The 21,589-nt window shown below is 51.9% G+C and overlaps 1 protein-coding gene across 2 annotated transcripts; it reads right to left on the reverse strand.

Annotated features, from left to right (window-relative positions):
- Positions 1–1,511: 1,511 nt before the first annotated feature.
- On the reverse strand, positions 1,512–13,208 carry GPRIN1 (G protein regulated inducer of neurite outgrowth 1). 2 transcript variants are annotated; one of them, XM_012722725.1, is made up of 2 exons: positions 13,075–13,208; positions 1,512–5,379 (listed from the first exon to the last, which is right to left on the reverse strand). In XM_012722725.1, the coding sequence occupies exon 2, from the start codon at positions 5,217–5,219 to the stop codon at positions 2,478–2,480; it is 2,742 nt and encodes a 913-aa protein (XP_012578179.1). In that variant the 5' UTR covers positions 5,220–5,379; positions 13,075–13,208; the 3' UTR covers positions 1,512–2,477. The 2 variants fall into 2 exon arrangements, 1 of the variants encoding a protein (XP_012578179.1); XR_001145272.1 differs by lacking the exon at positions 1,512–5,379 and adding an exon at positions 9,937–10,010.
- Positions 13,209–21,589: the final 8,381 nt, after the last annotated feature.

The following is a 21,589-nucleotide window of genomic DNA, read 5'->3' on the forward strand; positions in this document are numbered from 1 at the left end:
GGGAGGCACAGACTGGAAGAGAAGACCCTGACAGCTTGGAGCTGGAGTCCCAGGTAGAGGCCAAAATGTGCTCCAGAGGGAAGTGAGAGGTGGCAGAGGTGGGACGGGGATGGCTGTTGGCTGGAGAGGGGCAGGGAGAGGAGAGCATGAAGAGGGCGCAGCCAGGCCTCTGAGAGTCTTCAAAGCAGGGAGAGCTATAACTGTCCTGAGAAAGCAGGGGAGGGGGATTTCTTTTCTTCTTTTTAATATATTTATTTTTTTTAACATCATTCTTCATTTTGTGCCTTTTTCCATCTCAGCTGTAATCCCCGTGGACTTCCCACCACCAACTCACCCATGTGCCATCACCACAGTCCCGTGTGCTCTTCCCGCCTCAGTTTTGATCCCATTCCCCTCTCTAGGGGGTGGGGGTATTTCTGATGAGCTGTCTGAGCCCCTCACTCCCCTGCAGCAGTCAGTGCATCTTGGGGTCTTTGGGCAGGTGCAGCCTTCCATGGGGCTTCTTGGGTCATTGGACTGTCCACTCTGCCTTTCTCTTGCCTGGGTGGGGAACATAAATAGGGCCTTTTGCCAAGGACCTCTGGTGCCCAGAATCACTGAGGACCTCCCTAAAATTTTCTGTGGCAGACTTCCACCTTCCCCTGACACCAAGGCCAGAAATGGGGGTTGCCTTTTCCACAGTTGGAGACCTGGCAAGGCAAGGGTATACTGGTTCCCAGGGCTTGTGTCTTCTGGACCAGGTTGTCCTGGGCAGCACTGAGCTAACACTTCCCAGTAGGTGTCTGTGGCAAGATTCTGGGGATCAAGGAGCCCTCTGGGTCCCTCAGTTGTCCTACTGCTTAGCAGGGACTGGAACAGCGCCTTGGAACAGTGCCTGGAAAAGCTCTTGGAGTGCCCTGCAGTGGGTGGTGGCACTGGGGCTCTCCCTTCGTGGTGTCAGCGGTGGAGCAGTGAGCCTGGGGGTCTGGCTGGTCCACATGGGGGTGTACTCGTAAGGGGTTGTGTGTAGGAGTGTGCAGGAGAGGGGACAGGAAAGGCAGGGAGATGAATCATGTGCGTGCCATGGTAAACTGGGCAGGTGGAGAGACTCCATCTACACCGCCAGTGGCCGTGGTCACAGCAAGAACACTGAGGCCAAGGAGTAGCTGGGCCCTACTCAAGGAGCCATCTGCTTGTGATTCCACCTTGAGCTTCACTGCTACCCTTCCTCTCCCCCAAAGGATGCCCTGAGCAGCAGAGCGAAGGAGCCAGATGCAGAGTCCCTGAGCATGGAGCTGTCTGGAAGGAATGCACACAGGAGCAAACGGAAGGAAGAGCTGTCTTTCACCAATGATGGCATGGACACCATAGAATTATGATGTGGGATGTTCAGAACCCCAGGTGGGCCCCCACTCTTCTGGTCCACCTTTGAAGAGGACTTGTCACCCCCAAATTATATCTACCCCTCCCTGAACATAATAATATATCATGTTGCTCAGTCGCCTTCTACTTGTAGCCAATCACAGCTGACCGAATTTGGGGGGAAGTTTTATTACCAATGTATACTGTGACAGTAGCCAAAAAACCGCGACTGGAAGGGTGGGGATGGTGTGGTCACAAGGGAATTGTGGGGTTCACAGCACAGGGGGGATGAGGGGTTGGTAAGGGACAACTGTGGTTGAAGAAGAGCCCTGCCCTGTCCCCAGTACACAAAACCAGCTGTCACCCAAGCTGCCAGCGGCCCCAAATCTTCCAGGAGCCTCTGTGATCTCTGGTCACCTCTGAGACCCTCTGACCTTCCTGTGACCTTCCTGTACACCTCCAGGACACCCCTGCAGCTGCCTTTGGCCTGTCTGGGATTTGTGAACTGGCGTCCAGGGAGGGTAGAGATAAGTAGGGCTAGGGGTTGGGTCAGGTGAGGGGACACAGGAGTGGGGGATGACTACCATCAGCATGCAAGAGATGCCCAGGCCATGGGGGCCAGCCCGCTGCGTGGACATGCACTCACACACGCCCAGGCCTCACACGTAGGGCCTCGCACACTCAGGGCCTCACACACTCAGGGTCTCGCACACTCAGGGTCTCACACACCAATCCTCACACACTTGGAGCTTTAGTACAGTTTCTCCTGTTCTGGGGATCTGGTTCCCCTTCCACACACCTGTTTGGACATCTCAGGAGCCTGCCTCAACTCTCAGGGCTGAGGGGGCTAAGCAGGTCCCCAAGGCCACCAAGTGTGACTGGGAGGGAGTGGGGCTTAAGACTGAGGGACTGTGGGGTAACAGGGCTGGGTTCTTGGGCTTATGACCATGAAGGAGCAGGGTAGTGGGGTTCATTTGCGTGGTTGGGGGCGGGAAAGGGTGCGAAAGTAGGGGACGAGAAGGCCCTAAGGCTGTCCACCCGGGAGGCCTGTTGCGCGAGGGGTTCCCTTCTAACGGATCTGGGGACTAGAAGGGAGCCTGAGAAGGTCGGAATCGGGTGTACAAAAGGGGAACAGATCACTCGGCCGTGGGCCCGGCCCGCGAGCAGCACCGCGGCCGGCGCACACTCTGCAGCAGGGCGCGGAAAAGGCCGGGCGGGCGCTTGGCCGCACCGTCTGGGGGTGCGGTGCGCACGGAGCCCGCACGGCCGGGACCTGGGCGGCCGGCGGCCGGCGGTGCTGGCGCCCCCTGGCGCCCGTGCTCCTCGATCTGTCGCTCCAGATGCTTTTGGATGGCCATCCCCAGCACCTCGACCTCCATGGCGGCGCCGTACACCTCCCATGTCATGCCCTTTTCGTCCCAGCTCACGTCGCGCACGGGCTCAGCCGCCTCCGGAGGCGCCACCGCAGCCGCCAGCACCGAGCCCGGCCGCACCCGCACTTCGGGGAAGGCGGGCGGTGCGGCTGGAGGCGCCGCGGCCTGCGGCGTCATGGGCCCGGTGGCTACCGAACGCGTCTCGGCGGCGCCCAGCGACACCTGCAGGCCCGCGTCCCGGCGTGACGGTGGCGGGGGCTCTGGGCTAGACGCGCGCGGCGCCGCTTGGAAGCTGAAGGCCGGGCCGCTAGCGCCATCCTGCGGAGACATGGGGCTTAAGGCCACCGAAACGCAGGCCTGCGCGCCCGCCTGCGTGCCGGCGTCCTCGCGTGCAGGCTGCGGGGCGCTCGCCTCCCACGACGGCGCTTTAGTGAAGTTGTCGCGAGTCCGCGGCCCGGGTGCGGGGGCGGCAGCCTCCGGCCCTGGACTCCTCTCGGCGCCAGGCCACGCCTGGTCCTTCTGACCCAGGCTGGAAGCCAGCGCACTGGGCGCAGGGTCTGCCTCTGTGCTGCGCCCGCTGCTGCCAGCCCCTGCAGGAGAAAGGCCTGAGCCGCAGGCTTTGCTATCCGACTGCTTGACTGAGGAGGCCTCTGCCTTGTCCAGAGTCGGGGAGACTGCTTTCCTCGAGGGTGGGGGCTCTGCTTTTCTCAGAGGTCCAGAGTCGCCCTTCCCCAGGGAGACAGCCTCCACCTTCCCAGAGTCCAGAGGATCTGCTTTTCCCGAGCCTCCGGGATCCACCTTCTCCAAAGCTGGTGGCTCCTGCAAAGATGCAGCCCCTGCTTTTCCTGATGAAGCTGGACTCTCCAGCCCAGAAGGCCTTGTTTCTGCTTTGCCCTCATAAATAGTGGCGTCTGCTTTCCCTAAAGCCCTGGGGTCCACCTTTGCGGCCTTCACAGGGCCCTCCTTCTCAGGGCCCTCCTTCTCTAGAGGCAGGGGGTCCACATTTCCCTCTGGAATAGGTATTGCTGGGGTTGTTTTCCCAAGAGTCATGGGGGTCACCTTTCCTGAAGACACTGAGTCCACTTCTCCAGGTGTAACAGTTTCTGCCTCCCCCCTGCTCATGGGGTGTACAGGTACAGCCACTTTTCCAGAGGCCACCGGACCTGCTTTTTCCCTAGTCCCTGCCTCATCCTTCACAAAGGATGAGGGCTCTGCTGTCTCCAAGAACTTGGGATCCCCTACTTCAGAGGGTACAGATTCTTTCTTTCCTGAAGACTCAGGATTCACTTTTCTGGAAGTTAATGTCTTTGTATTTCCCACAGATATGGAATCCACCTTTCTGGAGGTCTCTGGGTCCTTCTTTCCTGAGGATACAGTCTCTGTCTTCCCCACAGATGAGGGTTCTGGCTTTCCTGAGGACACAGGAACCCCCTTGCCTGAAGACATGGGTTCCACGTTTTCCACAGACATGGAACCCGTCTTTCCTGAGGACATGGGATCCACTAGGCCACCAGGCACGGTTTTTGTCATCCTTATAGGCACAGGAGTCTCCTTTCCTGTGGATGCAGTGTCCAGCTTTCCCAGGAACTGAAGGTCTTCTTTTGTGGAGGACACAGTTTCTGTCTTTCCCACAGATACAAGATCGGTCATCTCCAAGCGTGTAGGAGCCACCCTTCCTGCTGGCCCCAGAGCCACTGCCCCAGGGGATACAGGCTCACTTGTGCATGACCCTGGAGTCAGAGTTCCCAAGGTCCCAGGATCTGTCTTTCCTGTGGCTGCAGAAACTGGGTTGTCTAAGGATACAGGGTCTGCCTTCCCAGAGGGCCCAAGGTCTTTCTTTCCCAAGGATGTAAGATCTGCTTTCCTGGTAGATGCAGGGCACACCTCTTCTGAGGATGCAGAAAGCTCTTTCCCTGAATACCTAGGCTCCTCTTTGCTTGGGGACATCATATCTATCTTACCAAAACATGCAAGCTCTACCTTTCCCAAAGATCCAGCTTCCTCCTTTCTTGGGGCCACAGGGTCCATTCCTCCAGAAGTCACAGGACCTCCCTTTCCCAAGGTTGCTGGCTCTGTCTTTCCTGTGAATGTGGGACCTGCCTTCATCAAGGACTCAGCATGTTCCTTTCTTATGGGAGTGGAGTCTGCCAGCTTTGAAGACTTGGAATCCATCTTTTCCAAGAACACAGGATTTCTGTTTTCCGAGGGTGAGGGATCAGTCTTCACTGAGGACATGGGCTCTGACTTCCCAGAGAATGTGGTTTCTAGTGTCCCTGAGATCAAGGCTTCATTTCCCCTCAATGTCTCCTTGGTGTTTGCCTCTTGGGGAGGGGTGCAAGTCAGGGAGGGGCAGACCAAGCTCCCGCCAGGGCCTTCAGAGCAGGAGGTGCCCTCCCCTGCCCCACTGGGGCTGCTGTGTCTAGAGTCCATGCCGGGACCTCGTGCGGAAGTGTACTTGGGAGGTGCAGGGCTGGCCTTTTGCCGGGAGGGATCGCAGTCCCTCATGGCCAGGCTCCCTGCCCCCAGGCTCCCATCCTGTGGGTGTCAGAGGGCTATGGACTGGGGTCCTGGGGGGCTGGAGTCCTTTCAAAGCTACTGGATCCAGGCTGGGTCTTCAGCACTGTCCAACTGTCTTCATGATCATGCTTGGCCTCCAGGCTGCTATCTGGTTTTGAAACACAGAGAGAACAGACTCAGATTCAGGGGAAGCCTGGCAGGGGGTCTCCTCCTTTCCCCCCTCCTAGCAGCTCAGCCTCCTCATAGAGTTCTCTGCCCCCCATCCTACCCAGAGGGCCCAGGTTAAAAACATGAATCCAGCCATGTCACTCTGCTTCAGTGCTCTTGGCATGCCTCTGGATAAAGGTCAGATTTCCCAAACTGGCATTCAAGGTCCTTCATAATTTTCAGCTTCATCTACCTTCAGACTCCTCTTGTCAGCCATGCCCCCTCACCCTGCCACATGATGCCCAGATGTTATGCTTTTGTTTCTGAGTCCTGATCACAAACCCTGATGCCACAAGGCCAGATAGGTCATTTAAGTGATGGAAACAAGCTGTGCAGAACATTAGGGTGTGGTGGGGACTAGAACAAAGCTGGGAGTGTGTGCCCTGTGTAGAGCAGGAGCCAGCGCCCCCTCAGTCAAATGCTGTTTTAGAGAAATGCAGCCTAGTAGTACCAGCGAGAAGTGGGAAATCCACAACTTTAATGGAAAATATCCTAATTAACTCAAGATTAAAAATGAAACAAAATCAAACTGGGACTATGTTGGTCAAACAAAACATGGCTGTAGGCTGTCTGTGTAAGTCCTGGGGAGAAACAGTTTATAGTCAAGGAAGGGACACAGTCTAATATATGGGGTTTTCAAAAATTGCCTGGGTGGGCCCTCCATCATGGTGCAGCAGGTTAAAGCACAGCACTAAGAACCTAAAGCCACTTCCACATGAGTTCGATCTCTGACTGCCCCAGATGTGACCACATGGTGCGGCAGACCTCTCCTGACCTGCCTGCTGCTCCCCTCAGCAGTGTACTTTGTTGATCTGCCTGTTCTGCTCCCCACTCTGTCTCTGGTGAAGCCTCTCACCATCCCTGTGCCTCTGGCCTGTACCCCAGTTCTGTATGTACAAATAAATAAATCTTTAAAAAAAAAGGAATTGCCTGGGAGGGTGTGGAGTTTGGGCTGGAGGAGAGACCATGCAGAGTTGGTCATTCATTCATTCATTCATCATTCATTCAATTCTTCATGTGTTCACCCATCCCTACTTTGCAGTAGCTGCAGCAACCCAGAAGAGAGATTGTACAGAAAAGGTGCGGGGATGGAGAACTAGAGAGACTGAGAAAAATGGACAGAAACCCGCTGGCTGTAGGGACTATGACGGTGACCTGTAAGGGTGACCCAAAGAATTCTGGCTAGGGTTGGGGAACTGGGCAGGAGATGTGGGGAAAGAGGGAATTGTGTGTGGGACGAGCAAGTGTGTGGTGCTTAGGGACATCCAGAGATGTTGCTAAACAGCTGTATCTAGGGGCAATTCTCTTTCATGACACATTCAACAGCCAAAGGGATTGAAGCTTTCAGTTCCTCCTCAGAACCATGCTCCTCCCCTATCTTCTCCAAAGTCCTCTCACTAGCATTCAGCTGCACGCAGGCTCAAATTCTTAGCAACACCCTTAACTTACTCTTACACCCCAGTTTCCACCCATTGGCAAAACATAATGCATCTACATTCAAAATATATCCAGAATCCAACCACTACCCTATACTCTATACTTAGCTAATCCTGTACCATCTCCCACCTAAGTTACTGGTTTTCACCTTCACCTCACGTTCATGTTCAAACAGCCACCAGAGCCACCTTCGTAAAAACCTGAGGCTGACTGTGCTCCTTCTCTGTTTAGAACCATGCAGTGTTTCCCACATTCAGGCAAAGTAAATTAAACCCCTTACAATGGCCCACAAGACCCTGCCCTATCACCATTCTAGGGCTTTTCTCCTGTCACTCACCCTCAGTTACCGTGCTTCAGCCACTGATCAGTGAATTCATGCTGCCTTCCGACCTTTGCACTGGTCCTTTCCTCGCCTGCAGATAGCTACATGATCTGCTCCTGAGACTTTCTCCAACTCCCTTTGTATAAAACAGTTTCCTCTCCGCTTTGGCTGGAATTCCTTCACCCTTTTCCTAGCTGAGTTTTCTTCATAGCACCTGTCACTGCCCCACATATTTCATACATTTATTTATTGCATATGATTTGTCTCTCATTAAAATGTCAGCTCCAAGAGGGTGGTGACTTGGCTGCGTTGACTAATGGACCCTCAGGGTCAAGGTCAACAACTAGCATGTAGTAAACAAGTAGCTCCCAATAAATACATGTTAAATGAAGGAATGAATGATCTTTCTAAGCTGTTGATCCAACCACACTACTCCTGTGCTCAAAATCCTCCTCAATCTTGCTGGGGAAGTAAATGGTTATACACTTTTTGAGAGGACATTTACCAATTTATACCATCATTTAAATTGCACATGGCATTTCAGCCAGCAAGCCACCTCCAGAGGTGGTTCTGAAGATGGACTGAGGGTGCATGAGGACTTGGCTGGTCATGAGAAGGAAGCCAGGAAGCTGGCTTGTGAGATACAGAAGAACCCCATGTATGCCCCTCACACAGCTGTTACAATGTGTGGAGAATGAAGAAAGATGCCCAAGATAAATTAGGTGGAAACAGTCAGGGGCAGCATGGCCAGTGGGATCTCATGAATGGAGCCAAGAAAAAGGACAAAAACATCTATGGGTTTATTTATGAAAGGACAATTTCGAGAAAGAAACCCACAAAATTTTTAGCAGTGATTTCTTCTAGGAAGTGAGACCAAATATCTGGAGGTGGAAGAGACTTTTTTATACATCCTTTTGTGATGCTTGGACTTGGGTGATGCATACACAACTGCATTTTTAAAAAATGGTGGGGGGCACTTTAGAGTGAAGTCCAGTTGTGTAATGTGTTTTCAAGTCCTTCCCTTGCCCTGTGTACTTACCTGCCAGGTAGGCTTCCCTTCCCCCAAAGTGCACATGCAGACCCACACCACGTGCACAACCTCTTTGGGTTCCTCCATGTCTGTGCCTTTTCTCCCATCTTGGCCTCTGCACACCCTCTGTAATGGCTCTCATTAAACCTTCTCATTAAATGGTTCTCAATATAAAGGCCTCCTCCATCAGTGAGTCTTCTGTGCCCCCCTGCTTCATCGGGGTTCCCATGGCCTTTTGTCCTCCTAGGAAGTCGCATGTCACTACATGTACCTTTTATATCTTTTGGTTGTTGCCTAGACCTCAAGTCCCTGGATGGAGATTCAGCTGATTCTATTTCCCACTGGATCTCCTTGGCTTTTTTGGGAGTTATGAGACCTGGGGGAGGAGGAGGTCATTCTCAACATAGTGAGGTGGGGAAGGGAAGTTTGGCAGGGGTGGTGGGGGCACTCAGTTTTGGAAGTTGAACTGCGTGCTTGTGGGACTCATAGCTGCCCAGGAGGCAGCTAGGAGACAGGTGTGAAGCACAGAAGAGGTCTGGCCAGAATTCTTTGGATCTGGTTTTCAGCAGCATAAACATGAAGAGTTCTAAGATCACTTTCCCAGAGGTTAAGCAGGCATCAGATGTGAGTGCTGTGGACTGGGTTTGTTTTCATTTTTGTCTTGTGGTAGTGATATGAGCACAAATAAATTTTATTTTCCCATAAGAAAAACAACAGAACAAGCAAGGGAGACTAACGGGAGTGGTAGTGACTGTGTCACAATGGAGCGTACTACCCCCTTCTAAAGCTGCACCCAGTATTCATTCATTACTAGGCCAGTCTACCCTTGAGTCAACCTTTACTACACACAGAGCACTGTCCATGGTACTGGAGCCACAACAGTGCATAAGAAATACATGGCCCCTACCTTCCAGGTATGGAAAGGTTATGGGGGGTGAGGGGGGAAGAGAATAATGAACAAGTAAGCAAGTAAATGATATAATTCAAATGGTAGTAGTTGCTGTGAAGACAAAGGATTGGGTAATTGGTGGACAGGGTTGAGAAGGGCTCCTTATAGGGGATAAACAGTGAGGCAACCCAAAGGCCTGAGTGGCTGGAGAGGAATTGGAAGGGGGAGGGGGGAGGCAAGTAGAAAAGGAGGTAGGGGCTTATCATGCAGGGTCATGGGGGAAGAGGAGATACTATAAATCCCCAGGAGTGATTTAAGGAAGTGTGTTTCCTGTGTAGCCAGGTCTCTCACTTTTAAAATCAAAGTCATACATGGTTTTTTCCCCTATATTTTAAATGTTGGCTAATTTTTCAAATATCACACAGGCCAAAGAAAACCCCACTATGAATCTCTGATGGACCTTAGGTCTTTGCTTGCAACCTCTGATCTAGCTGGCCGTGGGGTTGTGGGAAAGGATATCACATAGATAGACAAGAGATTGGGTCCAGGTTCCGGTGGTGGCTGGGATCTGCTAGCCAAGTCTGTCTCTCAGGCACTCAGTTTCTTCCTCTGGAAAACAGGCAAACAACTGCCTGGTGGGTGGACATGGATCTTGGGTTGAAGCTGGAAGGAGTCAGCAAGGGGAGTAGGATGGGAACTCTGGGTCCTTTCACCCCCGGCAGTCCATCCATGGGGTCCCCTTCACACCAGTCTCTTCAACCAGTGTTCTACCTCTTGGGTGAGATTGCGTAGAAAATCAGAACAGCTTTCCACTTACCAGCTCTGGATCCTCGGGCAAGACTCTTCTCTTCTTTGGGGGCCCTGACAAACTCATCGCATGCTCCCACAGGGCTGCTGTGAGAATTAAAGAAGATAAAGGGTGTGCACAGCTCTGCTCACTTTGGGGCCGGGCTGTGTACATGGAAGGCCTGTTGTTATCTCCTCAGCCTGTCAGGGCCCAGCTGTGCTCCCAGGAGGGGGCAGGGAGAGAAAGCCCGTGGCAGAGGCAGAAACTGGTAAAATCTAGCCCTTAAACATGTTTGACCCAGAATGCTACAAAAACATGTTGTTTTCTCTTCTCTCTTATTATTTTTTTTATTTTATAATAGTTTAGTTTTACATATTTTTGTGCATTTTTTCATCTCAGTTGCAATCCCCCTTGGGATTCCCACCCCCAAATCACCCATGTGCCATCACCATAGTCCAGTGCATTTCCCTCCCCCCACTGTTTTTGATCCTATTCCCCACAAAAATATATATTTTTAAAGGAATAAACTGATCATTTAAAATCATCTCAATCTCATTTAAAAATGAGATTTCATGCAAAAAACAAGCTTCCAGATTCTCCTGGAAAAGTGAAATTTGGCAATTTGAGTGTGTTTTATATATGGCCCTAAAGCACGTTGTGGGTGTGCACTCCAGTTAGCCACACTCTCCGCTTTTCCCTCTGATGTCCCAAACACAGACATAGCTGCCGGCTGCTGCTGCTAACTGAAGTTGCCCTGTCATTTTTCTCACAGGCAGCCCCTCAATGTATATCTGCCTGGCCTGTAGCCACTTGGGAGTTTTGATCTTTAACTTAGGCACCGAAAAAGGTAGGAAAGGACCTCTCATACATCAAGCCCTTATTATTCTTCCTACATATAGAACCCAATCATCTGCCAGACAGGTCTTTATTATCTTCCAGAGGTCTTTATTATCTTCTGAAAGGCAGACACAGCCCAGCTGGTGACTGTCCCTTCCAAAATCACTCCCCTCCCCACAATCTACCCCTCACAAAAGGAAGTTGGCTTCTCAGCCCCCAGCTCAAAGTTCTTTGACATGATGTAAAACTCAGGGCAAGGAAGAGATACAACTCTGACCAGGGAGTTAGGACTTGCTCCATGACTCTGGGTGAGCCTTTTCACATTCTGGGCCTCAGTTTCCCAATCTGTGAAATGGGGGGCGGGTAATATTGTCATATATGGAAGAGCTGACCCAGTTCTGGGTTTAAGATCTTCCAAGATACACATTCCTGGAGGCTTTACTGCTCATAGTTCTTTCAGTCTTTCCTAGCTTTTAAGGAAACCCAGGCATCTTCCAGAACTTCCAAGTCTGGAGCACTACCTACTCACCCCCAACCCTCCTTCTAGAACCCTGTTCCATCACTCACCCACTCTGTACTCAGCCCAACACTCCAGGTTCATTTTATCACTAGGTCTCATTTTATAGATAAAGACACAGATCAGATGGAGGAAAGATTTGACCAAAGGCGCATAGCTGGGCCAGGACTGTTCAAAGCCTACTGTGCCTCAACCCAAAGCCTCTGTTCTTCCCGCTCATATCAGCTAAGACTGGACATTTATGCTTGGTTTTTAATCTGTTTTCTGCACTTTGGGGTTTGGCCAAGGGTCCTCCCAATCCTTTAGCGAGGAAGCAGAGTGTCCCCACATGCACACACCCACCTGCAGGAATACATACAGCCATGAACAGATGAGTCTGCAAACCTGTGCATCCTAATGGGTAAAAAATCGAAATGGCCCTTAGGTGTGTAGGCCGGCCCACCTGGCAATCAGAGGAACATGGAAACAGCTTGGAGGCCTCTTTGCCAGCTAGGCCAGCCTGGGGAGCCAGGCTCTGGCTCCAGAGTTTTGCTTAAGAGCTTGGTGTGTGCATGTACAACCAGTGTGTGCAGAATGAGCTTTGTGCTTGGGTCTTATGGAGGTCACTTAGACCCTGTGAGTGTGTACTTGCTGTGGTCTCACAGATGGAAGAACTGGCCTGCAGATGCACCCAGGTTCTTGTGCCCATTCCTGAGCAGAGTAGCCACTGGGAATGCCTGAACAGTCCCAGAGACGTGGCCGGTCCAGTCCATTCCCCCCTAGGATTTCTTCCTACTGTAAAGTCAGGACTGCTAGCCATCTGCAAACACTTTCTCCCGTGATGACAAGACCAACAAAGGGCTTTCAGGTGTGAGTGTGTGTGTGTGTGTATCTGATGATCCCAATTTGCTGCCTCTCACCAGACCTCTTTTTGAAAAGACTCCTATACTATCTAGCCATCCACGAGAGGGTAAGGGTGGGCATACAGGGACATGCACACTTGGGCTGAGTGTGGGCTGGGAGGTGGCCAAGCTGTGGGACAGAGTGGTGAGAGTGTGACCTACTCCAGGGCCTAGGGATGAAAGAGAGGTACCATGAGCAATTGTGAACAGGCACAAACAGGCCAGAGCAGGGCTTCTGTGTGTATGCTGTGATCAGGTAATACTGTTGAGTTTATGGGCGATGATGGTTGGTGTGAGTGCGTAGCTATGTCTGGATGGGTACACAAGGCTCCCACTTAGAGTACTGGGTGGGTGAACAGGTGGCTGTATGTATGAATCTGGGAGTGACCAAGAGCCATAATGAGTGAGTGAGTAAGTGTGTGTGTGTGTGTGTGTGTGTGCAGACCTCGAAAGGTGAGTGTGACAGTGTATGGACTGTATCCCTGAGTGTGTGCTACATTGAGTGTGATGGTGAGTGTGTTCTGTGGGGCTTAGCTCCCTTCAGGGGGGAGATGAATCAACGCGGTGGACCCCCTCCCCGCGGTGGCGGGAAGCTCCCCCTCCCGCATGGACTTGCGGAACAAAGCGGCTGCCGTGGCTAGGCGGGGCGCAGGACCTTGGTCCTACACGCCGGGTATCTTGGGCCACAGGATCCCTCGGGCGTTCGGATGGGGTTGTGGGACCCGCCCCCGCCCCGCCCAGGCGAGGGAACTGGAAATGGACACCCGCGCCCCCCAGCAGCGCGCGCACACACCCGGGGCGTACATCAGACACACGCCGCGCGGATCCTGAACCCCGCCATACAGGCGGTTCGAGGACCTTGGACAGCGGCTCTCAGGGTGGCTAGGGGTAGACGTCGCCTGCTTAGAGGGGTGCATGTGCGGACGCGGCACTTACCTGGTAGTGTCGCCGCTCCTTCTCCTAGGCGCACTGCGCTCTAGCTCCCGCCGCCGCTGCCGCCACCACCGCCCGAGCGGCCTCGACTGCCTACCGCCGGGCTGGCGGGCGGACCCGCGGACTCCGCTCCGCCGTCCCCGCGCCGGCTCCGCGCTCCCTCCCGGCGCCCCGCCCCGGGCATGCGCGCTGGCCAACTCCTGGCTTCCAAACCCAGGAGGGGGCGATGCCGGGCGCGCGGTTGGGGCCCTGGCAGAGAGGGAGAGGCACCCTTTGCGGGTCTCCCCTCACCGCGGTCCCTGGGCTCCAGGGTTCTTCGCCCTCCTTGGTCGAGTTCCCATTTCACAGACAAGAAGACTACGGGGCGAAGAGGACGCCCATTTGCTACGCTTGTGGAGGGAGGGACGCACTGTCTCTCAAGTCTTAATCTAGTCCCGCGAGTCTCCTTTCCTTGTTTTACCGAAGAGGAAATTATGGCTTACAGAGTGGAAACTACTTGGCGGGGACTGGCGGCGACTGTGTGGAGACCTAGGTCAGCGCGAACTCAGTGATCCCCCGGCGCAGAAATTTCCCGCCTCCGCCTTGGCCGCACTTCCGGTCTTCTCTCCGAGCAGTCCGCCCCGCCCCCGCCCCTTTGTCTCATTGCCACCCTTTTTCCGCGAGTAGGGGGAGAGGGCTGGAAGAGAAGTGTCCTCCCCCACTGGGGTGCCCATCCACCGCCTCCGTGCAAGCCTGGTTTTCTTCACCCTGGGACTCTCTAGCAAGACATTTCAGCTCTCTGAACCTCAGTTTTCTAATCTATAAAATGGGACTAACAACACCACACATTGGTCTTGGAGAGATGAAGGAGCCTGAAGTAGGTGTTCAGGGTCTTCCAGTTTAATCTGAATTGCCAAGAACATGAGGACTTGTTTCCCACTCCCCCTCGGCGTTTCCTGGCAGGAAACTAGTCCTCCTCCCCACCCCCGCCGTCCCTTTGACTTTCCAGAAGAGAAGAGAAATAATTCTGTAATTGCCTACAGGTAATAAAAACCCTCTTGTCTGTACTTGTGAAACCACCTGCTAAAAATGGTAACAACTAACGTTAATGTAACACTTATTTAGGGGCAGACACTGTGCTAAATTTTTGCTTACAGGTTTCATCTAATTTCAATTTCCAACCACTTAGGAGCAAGTTACTATTAATATACCCTCACTTTTCAGATTAGAAAATGGAGTATTCATAAGTCACTTTTTTTATAGCCACACAGTCAATAATGGCAACTCCTGAAACGTGACGCTTAACCTATACTTTCTTTTTCTCACCAGGTGAATCATAAGTCACTATGATCTTTTTAATTTTATTTCTTAAAAATGTCTAGATGACAATGATAAAATTACCAACTGGCTTCTGCAGGCGGTAGAAAACCAGGGTGAAGGACGAATTTTCAGCACCACGGACAACACTCACATCAGGACAGAGGGTCCTAGTTTACAAACTGTATTCCACATTCTTTGTCTCATGTTATTCCCCCTACAGTCCTTCAAGGTAAACGTTATTGGCACTGGGCTACAGATGAAAACACGAAAATTTGGAAAATGGCAGGAGCAAACCTGTGATCTAAAAAGCCCCCTCTGATTATGCTCAGTGAAATAATTCAGAAGGAAAAAAAAATGGATGATATCACTTATAGGAGGAATGTAGGGAGACCGAATAAAGGATACAAAAATGACAACACTTGTAGGCAACTATAGATCTGAGGAATAAAGTAAGGGAGGGGGAGGGACGGGGGTCAAACAGGAGGAAAGAGCACAAGGGGCCATGGTGATGGTTCACAGGTGATGTGGTGGTGGGGTTTTATGGAGACCACCCCTGAGGGGAGAAATCCAATAATGTAAAAAAAAAAAAACCACAACAACGATGGAAGAAAGTTAATAAGAAACTGAAGAAATAAAAAGCCCCCTGTGCAGGGTAAAGCTGGAGAGGGACTGTGGCATGAGTGAGGAGGCTATGGCAGCTGTTTAGATGAGATATTCCACAGCCATGAGAGCCTTTGTTGGGATGAGCCAGATTTAATATGTATTTAGGGGTAAAAATCAACAGGCTTTGGTCATGGGATGGATGTAGGTGTGAGGGATGAGAAGCTTCTGCTACATCTCTGAGTTTCTGCCTTAGTTAGCCTGTTGGAGAAGGGCAGATACCTGATGAGTCTGGGGAAAGAAGGGACTTATAGGACAACCATGCAGAGACATCTGAGTCCAAAAGTGAACTCTGGAGTGGCCAATACTGGGAGCTGGTGATGGGAAATATGAGTTGTTGGTACATGGTGGGGTTGGTACATCTTTGCCCCATGGTTGGTACATGGTGGGAGGAAATATGAGTTGTTGCTACATGGTGGGGAACTATAGACTATATTGGGTGAGACAGGGCCCCAGGTCCACTTGAGGAACACCAACATTAAGAGACAAGCTGGGAAAAGGAGGTTATAAAGAAGAATGTGAAACAGTGCCTGAGAAACCAGAAGAGTGTGATATCTCTGAAGGCAAGTGAGAGAATGTTCCAGAAGGATGGGGAAATTAACCACAGTAGGAAATAAGATATAACCAGAAAGATAGTCTCTGGGCTTGAAAAGAAGGTAATGGAAATTTGATGAAAGTCCTTACTTGGGGGCTGGATATTGATGAATAAATGGGAGTAAGATAGTGAGAGAAATGGACAATTCTCACAACAAGTTTGGTTTTGGGGAGACAAAATAGTTTCTCCATGGGGACAGGAGGTTAAGATGTCTCCTCTTTGGAAACTTCAATGCCTTGGAGGCATTTATATCATGATGGGAGAGAGACAGTATTGGGAGAAAGGTGAAGATTCCAGGAAGGGAGAGTAAAATGACTGGGCCTAGATACTCAGGGTGGAAGGAGAGGATGGGACCCAGTGCCCTGGGGCAGCTCACACACCCTGTGATGAAGACAAGAGAATGTGGCTCCACGGTTGCAGGAACACCAGCAGGAGAGTGGGAAGGTGATCCAGGAGCAGGAGGCATCCAATAAGAGGTGTTTATCAAGCCAGACAACCCAGTGAGTGAGTGAAGCTTAGTCCTGAGGGAAATCATGGGAAATGGGGCAAGCACACATCTCAGGATTCCCCTTGGCCAAGGACAAGGGGTTGGTGTATTTACAGCCTAGAACCTGGCAGATATTGGTGAAGAGTTAACCAGTGAGCTGCGCATTAATTCTTAGACAGTTCTGGCTCACAGTGTACTCAGCAAAGTGGGTTCTGCAGACTGAGAACAGTTCTTTGATAAAACCAGGTATGGCTGCTGTAGGAATAGAAAGGGCATCTTAGGGGTCATAGTCAGGCTCTGATTGGATCTTCAATGTGGGCATGGTAAGGGCCTTTCCCCTTCTGTGCCCTTTGCCCACACTCAGCCACTCATTCCATAGGGGATTGTTCATTATTAAAACATGCTTAAAAGTACTTAACATTCACTAAAGCAGAACAGGAGCTTAGAGAGGGCATGGAGCCAGTCAGTGTGGTTGAGATCCTGACTTTGCTACTCGCCTTGTGGCCTTGATGAAGGTCTCTCTGAGTGTCACTCTCTTCAGAGGCAATGGTTAGGCCTGAGTGCCAAGGAGGATACAGGGACAAACAATAGACCACACCACACATCTGGCATAATGTAGCACTCTGGTGGACACAAGAGTAGCAGCAAACCTGGCACTGTGCACACTTTTCTGGCCACAGCACCTTCATTTTCCTTAGGAAAGTGCCTCCCCACTCTAGTTCATCAGTTCTTTAGGGGCTGGCAGCAATCCAGGCCTGGCCAATGACTGTGCAGTAGTTAGCTCCAAGGGTGGGGGTGCAACAGAGGATGCAGCCAGGGCAACTGGCACTCACACTTTCCTGGAGCTTTGAAGATTGCTAAATACATGGGGTGTCTGCCTGATGCTGCTGGGGGGAATCATCTTTGCCCCAGGTGGGAATGTTTGCCTGGGTCCAGGTTGTGGATCACCTGGGGCTCAGTCTCATCCGTGTGAATGTGTGTGCAGGCACACCTCAGGCTGGTCCACCACTAGGGAACCATACACACTCGTACACACCAGAAGATAAACAAGTGCCTGCAGCTCTTTGGCTGGTGCCCAGGCTGGGGGTGGAATAAACAATCCCAGTGACTTTCTGAAAAGCAAGCGTGTGTGGCAACAGGAACCATGGAGACAAGCAGACTGTACTAGAGCAGAGACAGCAGCCACCCCCCAACACCACCCCTGCACACACGTACACATGTATGCTCCATGCACACACATAAATTTGGTGCTATCTCCCATATTCTTGTCCATTCAATTCCACCCAATTCCCCTTCACACCCAGAAACACCCACCCTGGAGGTCTAGTCAGTTACGCACAATTCAGCTTAATTGAGCCTAACTAATTTTGAGAAGGACTGAGATTCCCAGCATCACAACTCCTGGGCCCTTTGCTTCGACACGTGTCTGAGTCTTTGCTAAATTCCAGCAAATCACTGACTCCAGGGAAGGTGGTGTGTGTGTGTATATGTGTGCGTGAGAGAGAGAGAGAGAGAGCGAGAGAAAGAGAGAGAGAGAGATAGGGGAGGGGTGGGTGGGAAGAAGTGCCATATAAACCCAACTATCTGGAAAGTTCTTGAGTTGGTTTCAGAGATGCACACATAGCAAATATTCACTTACTCCTTCAAGAAACACTCACCTAGACCCTCCCCTACCCCTGAGACTTATGCAGATACACCCCTGAATACTAATATTCAGATTTGTATTCATTCCCACGCATGCAACCTATAATCTGATGTACTCCGGAAAGTAATAAGAAAGGGGGCACATCATTTACTGGTTGCCCAAGTGGTTTGTGACATAATCTTACTGCATTTCATCCTTAAGGAAAACCTTCCAAAATGGATGTTATTATTGTTCTTATTTCATACATGAGGAAAAAGAAGTTCAGTGAGGTTAAGTAACTTTGTCAGGGTCACATAGGTAGAAAGTGACAAAATTGGGCAGCAAACACCAGCCCCCACGATTATATCATGAGCCTTTGTTCGTGCGCTCAGAACAACACCTCTTGCATGTGTGAGCACATACGAACACACACACTCACTCACACATGCATGCACCACACGAACACCTGGTTCCTCAGTAAGCTCAGGTTGCAGAGGGGTCACTGTCTCCACCTGATCTCTTCATGTGTACAACTCTCTGCCCCTCAGAGCACGTCCCTGCGGTCCATGAGGGCCCCTGGCCTGGGCACATCTGAGCACAGCCTGTTGTCCACATGTCCCCTCCCTCATCTCCACGTGTCCCTCTCCCTAGCAGCTGCAGGCCCTGGTCCAGCTGGGGGCGGCCCTGGGATTTGGAAGGGTGACTCAGGCTGAATCACGGCCCAGCTGCTCCTTGGCAGCCCTTTCCCTCATTCTTCCCAGAAAGCCTGTTTTGAAGCAGAAGTGGGCCTTGGGGAGGGTCACAGGGAGCAAGGGCAGTGAGGTGATGGGGTGTTCGAGGGGGACTCTAGTCCTTGGTGTCTGTAGGTGCTCTCAGGCAATGCCCCTCATTCCACCAGGCAAAGGGGACCTCTGCAGAGATGGGACAGGGGCTCCCTCTGTGAACCCAGGACTTGCTGTGGCCCCCTGCCCCACTCTTGACCTGATAACATTAACTCTTCCAATTGATCACTCACAAGCTATGGTAATCTACAGCTTTTAAAGCACTTTCTTATCATTATCACATGTAATTCTTACTAGTCCTGTGGGATGGAAGTCAGCACCCTTACTCTTGATTTGAAGAAACCTAGACTCAGAGAGGTTATGTGAATTATCCAAGGCCACACTGTTGAAATGACAGGCGGGGGAACCTAGCTCAACTATCTGCTCGAGGGCTGGAGTTAAGATGTTGTTAGGCCTGGGGGGCCTGGAGTGGGGAGCACGGGGAGCGGAGAGTGTGGAAGTTTTTGGTGAAGGCATGGTGGCCCTCCAGGGACATGGAGCCACAGTAGCACTATTGATGGGGTATCAAAAGGGCAGGTCGGCCTGGCACGGTGGAGGGCTCTGTAGAGACAAGGTTGTTGGGTGGGGTGTGACAGGGTAATGACAAAAATGTTTCCCTTCACCCTACCACAATGAATGGATTATGCAAGTATTTGTGCTTTTGCTTCATGAGTCTCAGAGTCCTCATCTGAAAAACTGGGTGCAGGCCTCCTGCAGGGTAGGCTACAGAGGCCTGAGGGGAATCATGTGCATCATGCCCTTTAGAAGCTGGGAAGGCTCTCCGAAGCCTGTTGTTTTTCATACATTTTACTTTATCTTTTAAAAAACACACTTGAGTGCTGGGGAGAGGGTAGGGTGGGCTTCTGGGAGCCTGGGGGTGGTGTTGAGACGGGGAGTGGGTGACTGCTCTTCCTTCCCTTGCCTGGGCTGGCCTGGCCTTCCCCCACCCTCAGCCCAGAGCTGGTTTCTAGGCAACAGGATGGATGCAGGGATGGCTCAGAGGGGAGAGAGCTATAAATAGGGAAAGGAGAAAACAAAAATAAAGTTCCAGAGAAAGCTGTGGAGCCACATTGCCAGGGAGGTGGGGTAGGGAGGTGGGGTAGGGAGGCAGGGCGGGAGCCAGCAGATGGTGTGGGCAGAGGGGCAGCCCCCAGCCCTTCATCGGGGAGACAGCTGGCCCAGGCTAGCCAGCCAGAGTGCTGACTGTGTGGGGAGGGGTCTGTGTGTGCACAGCTGGGTACGTTGGGGGACAGCTTCACCTTTGGTGGAGGGACACACTTCAGCAAGTAGAGCTGAGCACCGTCCAGGTGGGAGAGATCAAGGACGAAGGAAAGTTGTGAGCAAGAACGGGTGGGGCTGGGCCCATGGGCCAGGCTCAGCCTCAGACTACACCCCTGAGGCAGACGTGGGGTGTTCTTCTGCAACCCTTGTTTTCTGGCTTGCTCTATTGCTCTCCCTATATCTCGCTATATCCCTATACCTCCCTATATCTTCCCTGACACTTGCTCTTCTTTCAAATTTCAGCTCCAGCCTGGTCTCTCCAGATGCCTGACCTGGTCACCCTGATTTAATGCTGGCCATCATCTCCTCTCAGTCACATCACTGTTTTATGTTCATAAAACTCAAATGTATCTTGTTCCAAGTATTTGTTGATCCATGGGATGTGAGTTCCCCACCAGAGGATGTGTTGAAAACATGTGGGAAACACCCATGAACAGATACTAACATAGTAAGAGGGCACACACGGCATGCACCCCCATCTCACTTGCAAAGTCGTGAAGTTGCACAAGTTCTGTTAGCACCAATCTGCTGCCCCTAGCATTTCCTACTGTTGGCTTTTTTGTTGTTGTTGTTGTCTCCCCTTTGAGCAAGTCCCTTTTGGAAAATTCTAAAGGAGCTGGGTTCAGGGATGCATGTGGCTTAATGGCCACTTCCCAGCCATATGCTTTGGGCAGGTAATTGCCTTTCTGATTTCCAGCCTCTCATCCACAGATTGGGGCCAGAAACAAGGAAGCATGGAAGTGAAATCCATGGAGAGAGTCTGGTGCCTGGGACATCCTGGGCACTTGAGGAGCGGCTGGATGGCTGGGTCGGGTCCCAGGGAGGGCCCTCTGGGCTGTGTGTTCTCGCCCCAGCACCAGGCCAGCCGGCCTTCTGACTCAGGGCTGGCAGCTTCTGCTGACGCTTCTGGACCTGTGCCTCAAATGCATTTAAAGTGGTCCATCGCAGATGAGAACATTGGTCTCTGAGCAGAAAACCAGGCGTGTGGCGTGGCACACAGGAAGGAAGAATAAACCTCCTCGCCCACCAGATGGTAAACCAGTTCTGAGTATCTAAAACCGGGGATCAGGTGGTGACAAACTCAAATTCTTTAGTGGCCAAGCAGTGCATGAAAGTGAGTAACGTGGACAGCTGGAATACAATGGGGAGGGAAGGGGACTGTCGCCAACTGGCCTCAGTGAAAAAAAAAAAAAAAATTGAACCTCGTCCTGGCAAAATTAAACATCTATCGGCGAAATTCGACCCGAGGGCCACGAATATGCAATTCCCCGAACCCCGTGGGTTGTAGAGTCTTAATTCAGCCACAAGGATCTGAAGACCCTGCGCATTCGTACATTGAGTCAGAGAAAATACATCTTTTTTTCTCCCTATACACGCGTGTGCCGGCTGTCTCCTACTCCGGGAAATAAAAGTTCCTACACCGCAGGGTGAGGTGACCCCAGGGGACCACGTCCCTCTGCGTTCGGGGCCCTTCGACCTGTAGCGACTCCGGAAGGAGGAGGCGCTAGCACTCGGGTGTAGACGGTAGGGAGCAAGCTCCTTCCAGCCTCCGGGTTGGAGGGCGAAACTGGGTTTGTGTCGGAAAGGAGGTCGGGCTGAAGCAGAGAAGGGGTGGAGTTCGCACTGGCGAGGTTGGAGGGACTCCTGCGGCAAAGCAAAGCGGGGTTTCCGCAACGGGGGGGCGGGGCAGCGGGGCCTAAGAAATTAGAGGGGCGATGCGGCAAAGGGGGCCGGAGCGCCGCAGCGCTGGG

Source organism: Condylura cristata, unplaced genomic scaffold (genome assembly GCF_000260355.1).
Source record: "Condylura cristata isolate star-nosed mole 26May11 unplaced genomic scaffold, ConCri1.0 scaffold00008, whole genome shotgun sequence".
Lineage (NCBI taxonomy): Eukaryota > Metazoa > Chordata > Mammalia > Eulipotyphla > Talpidae > Condylura > Condylura cristata.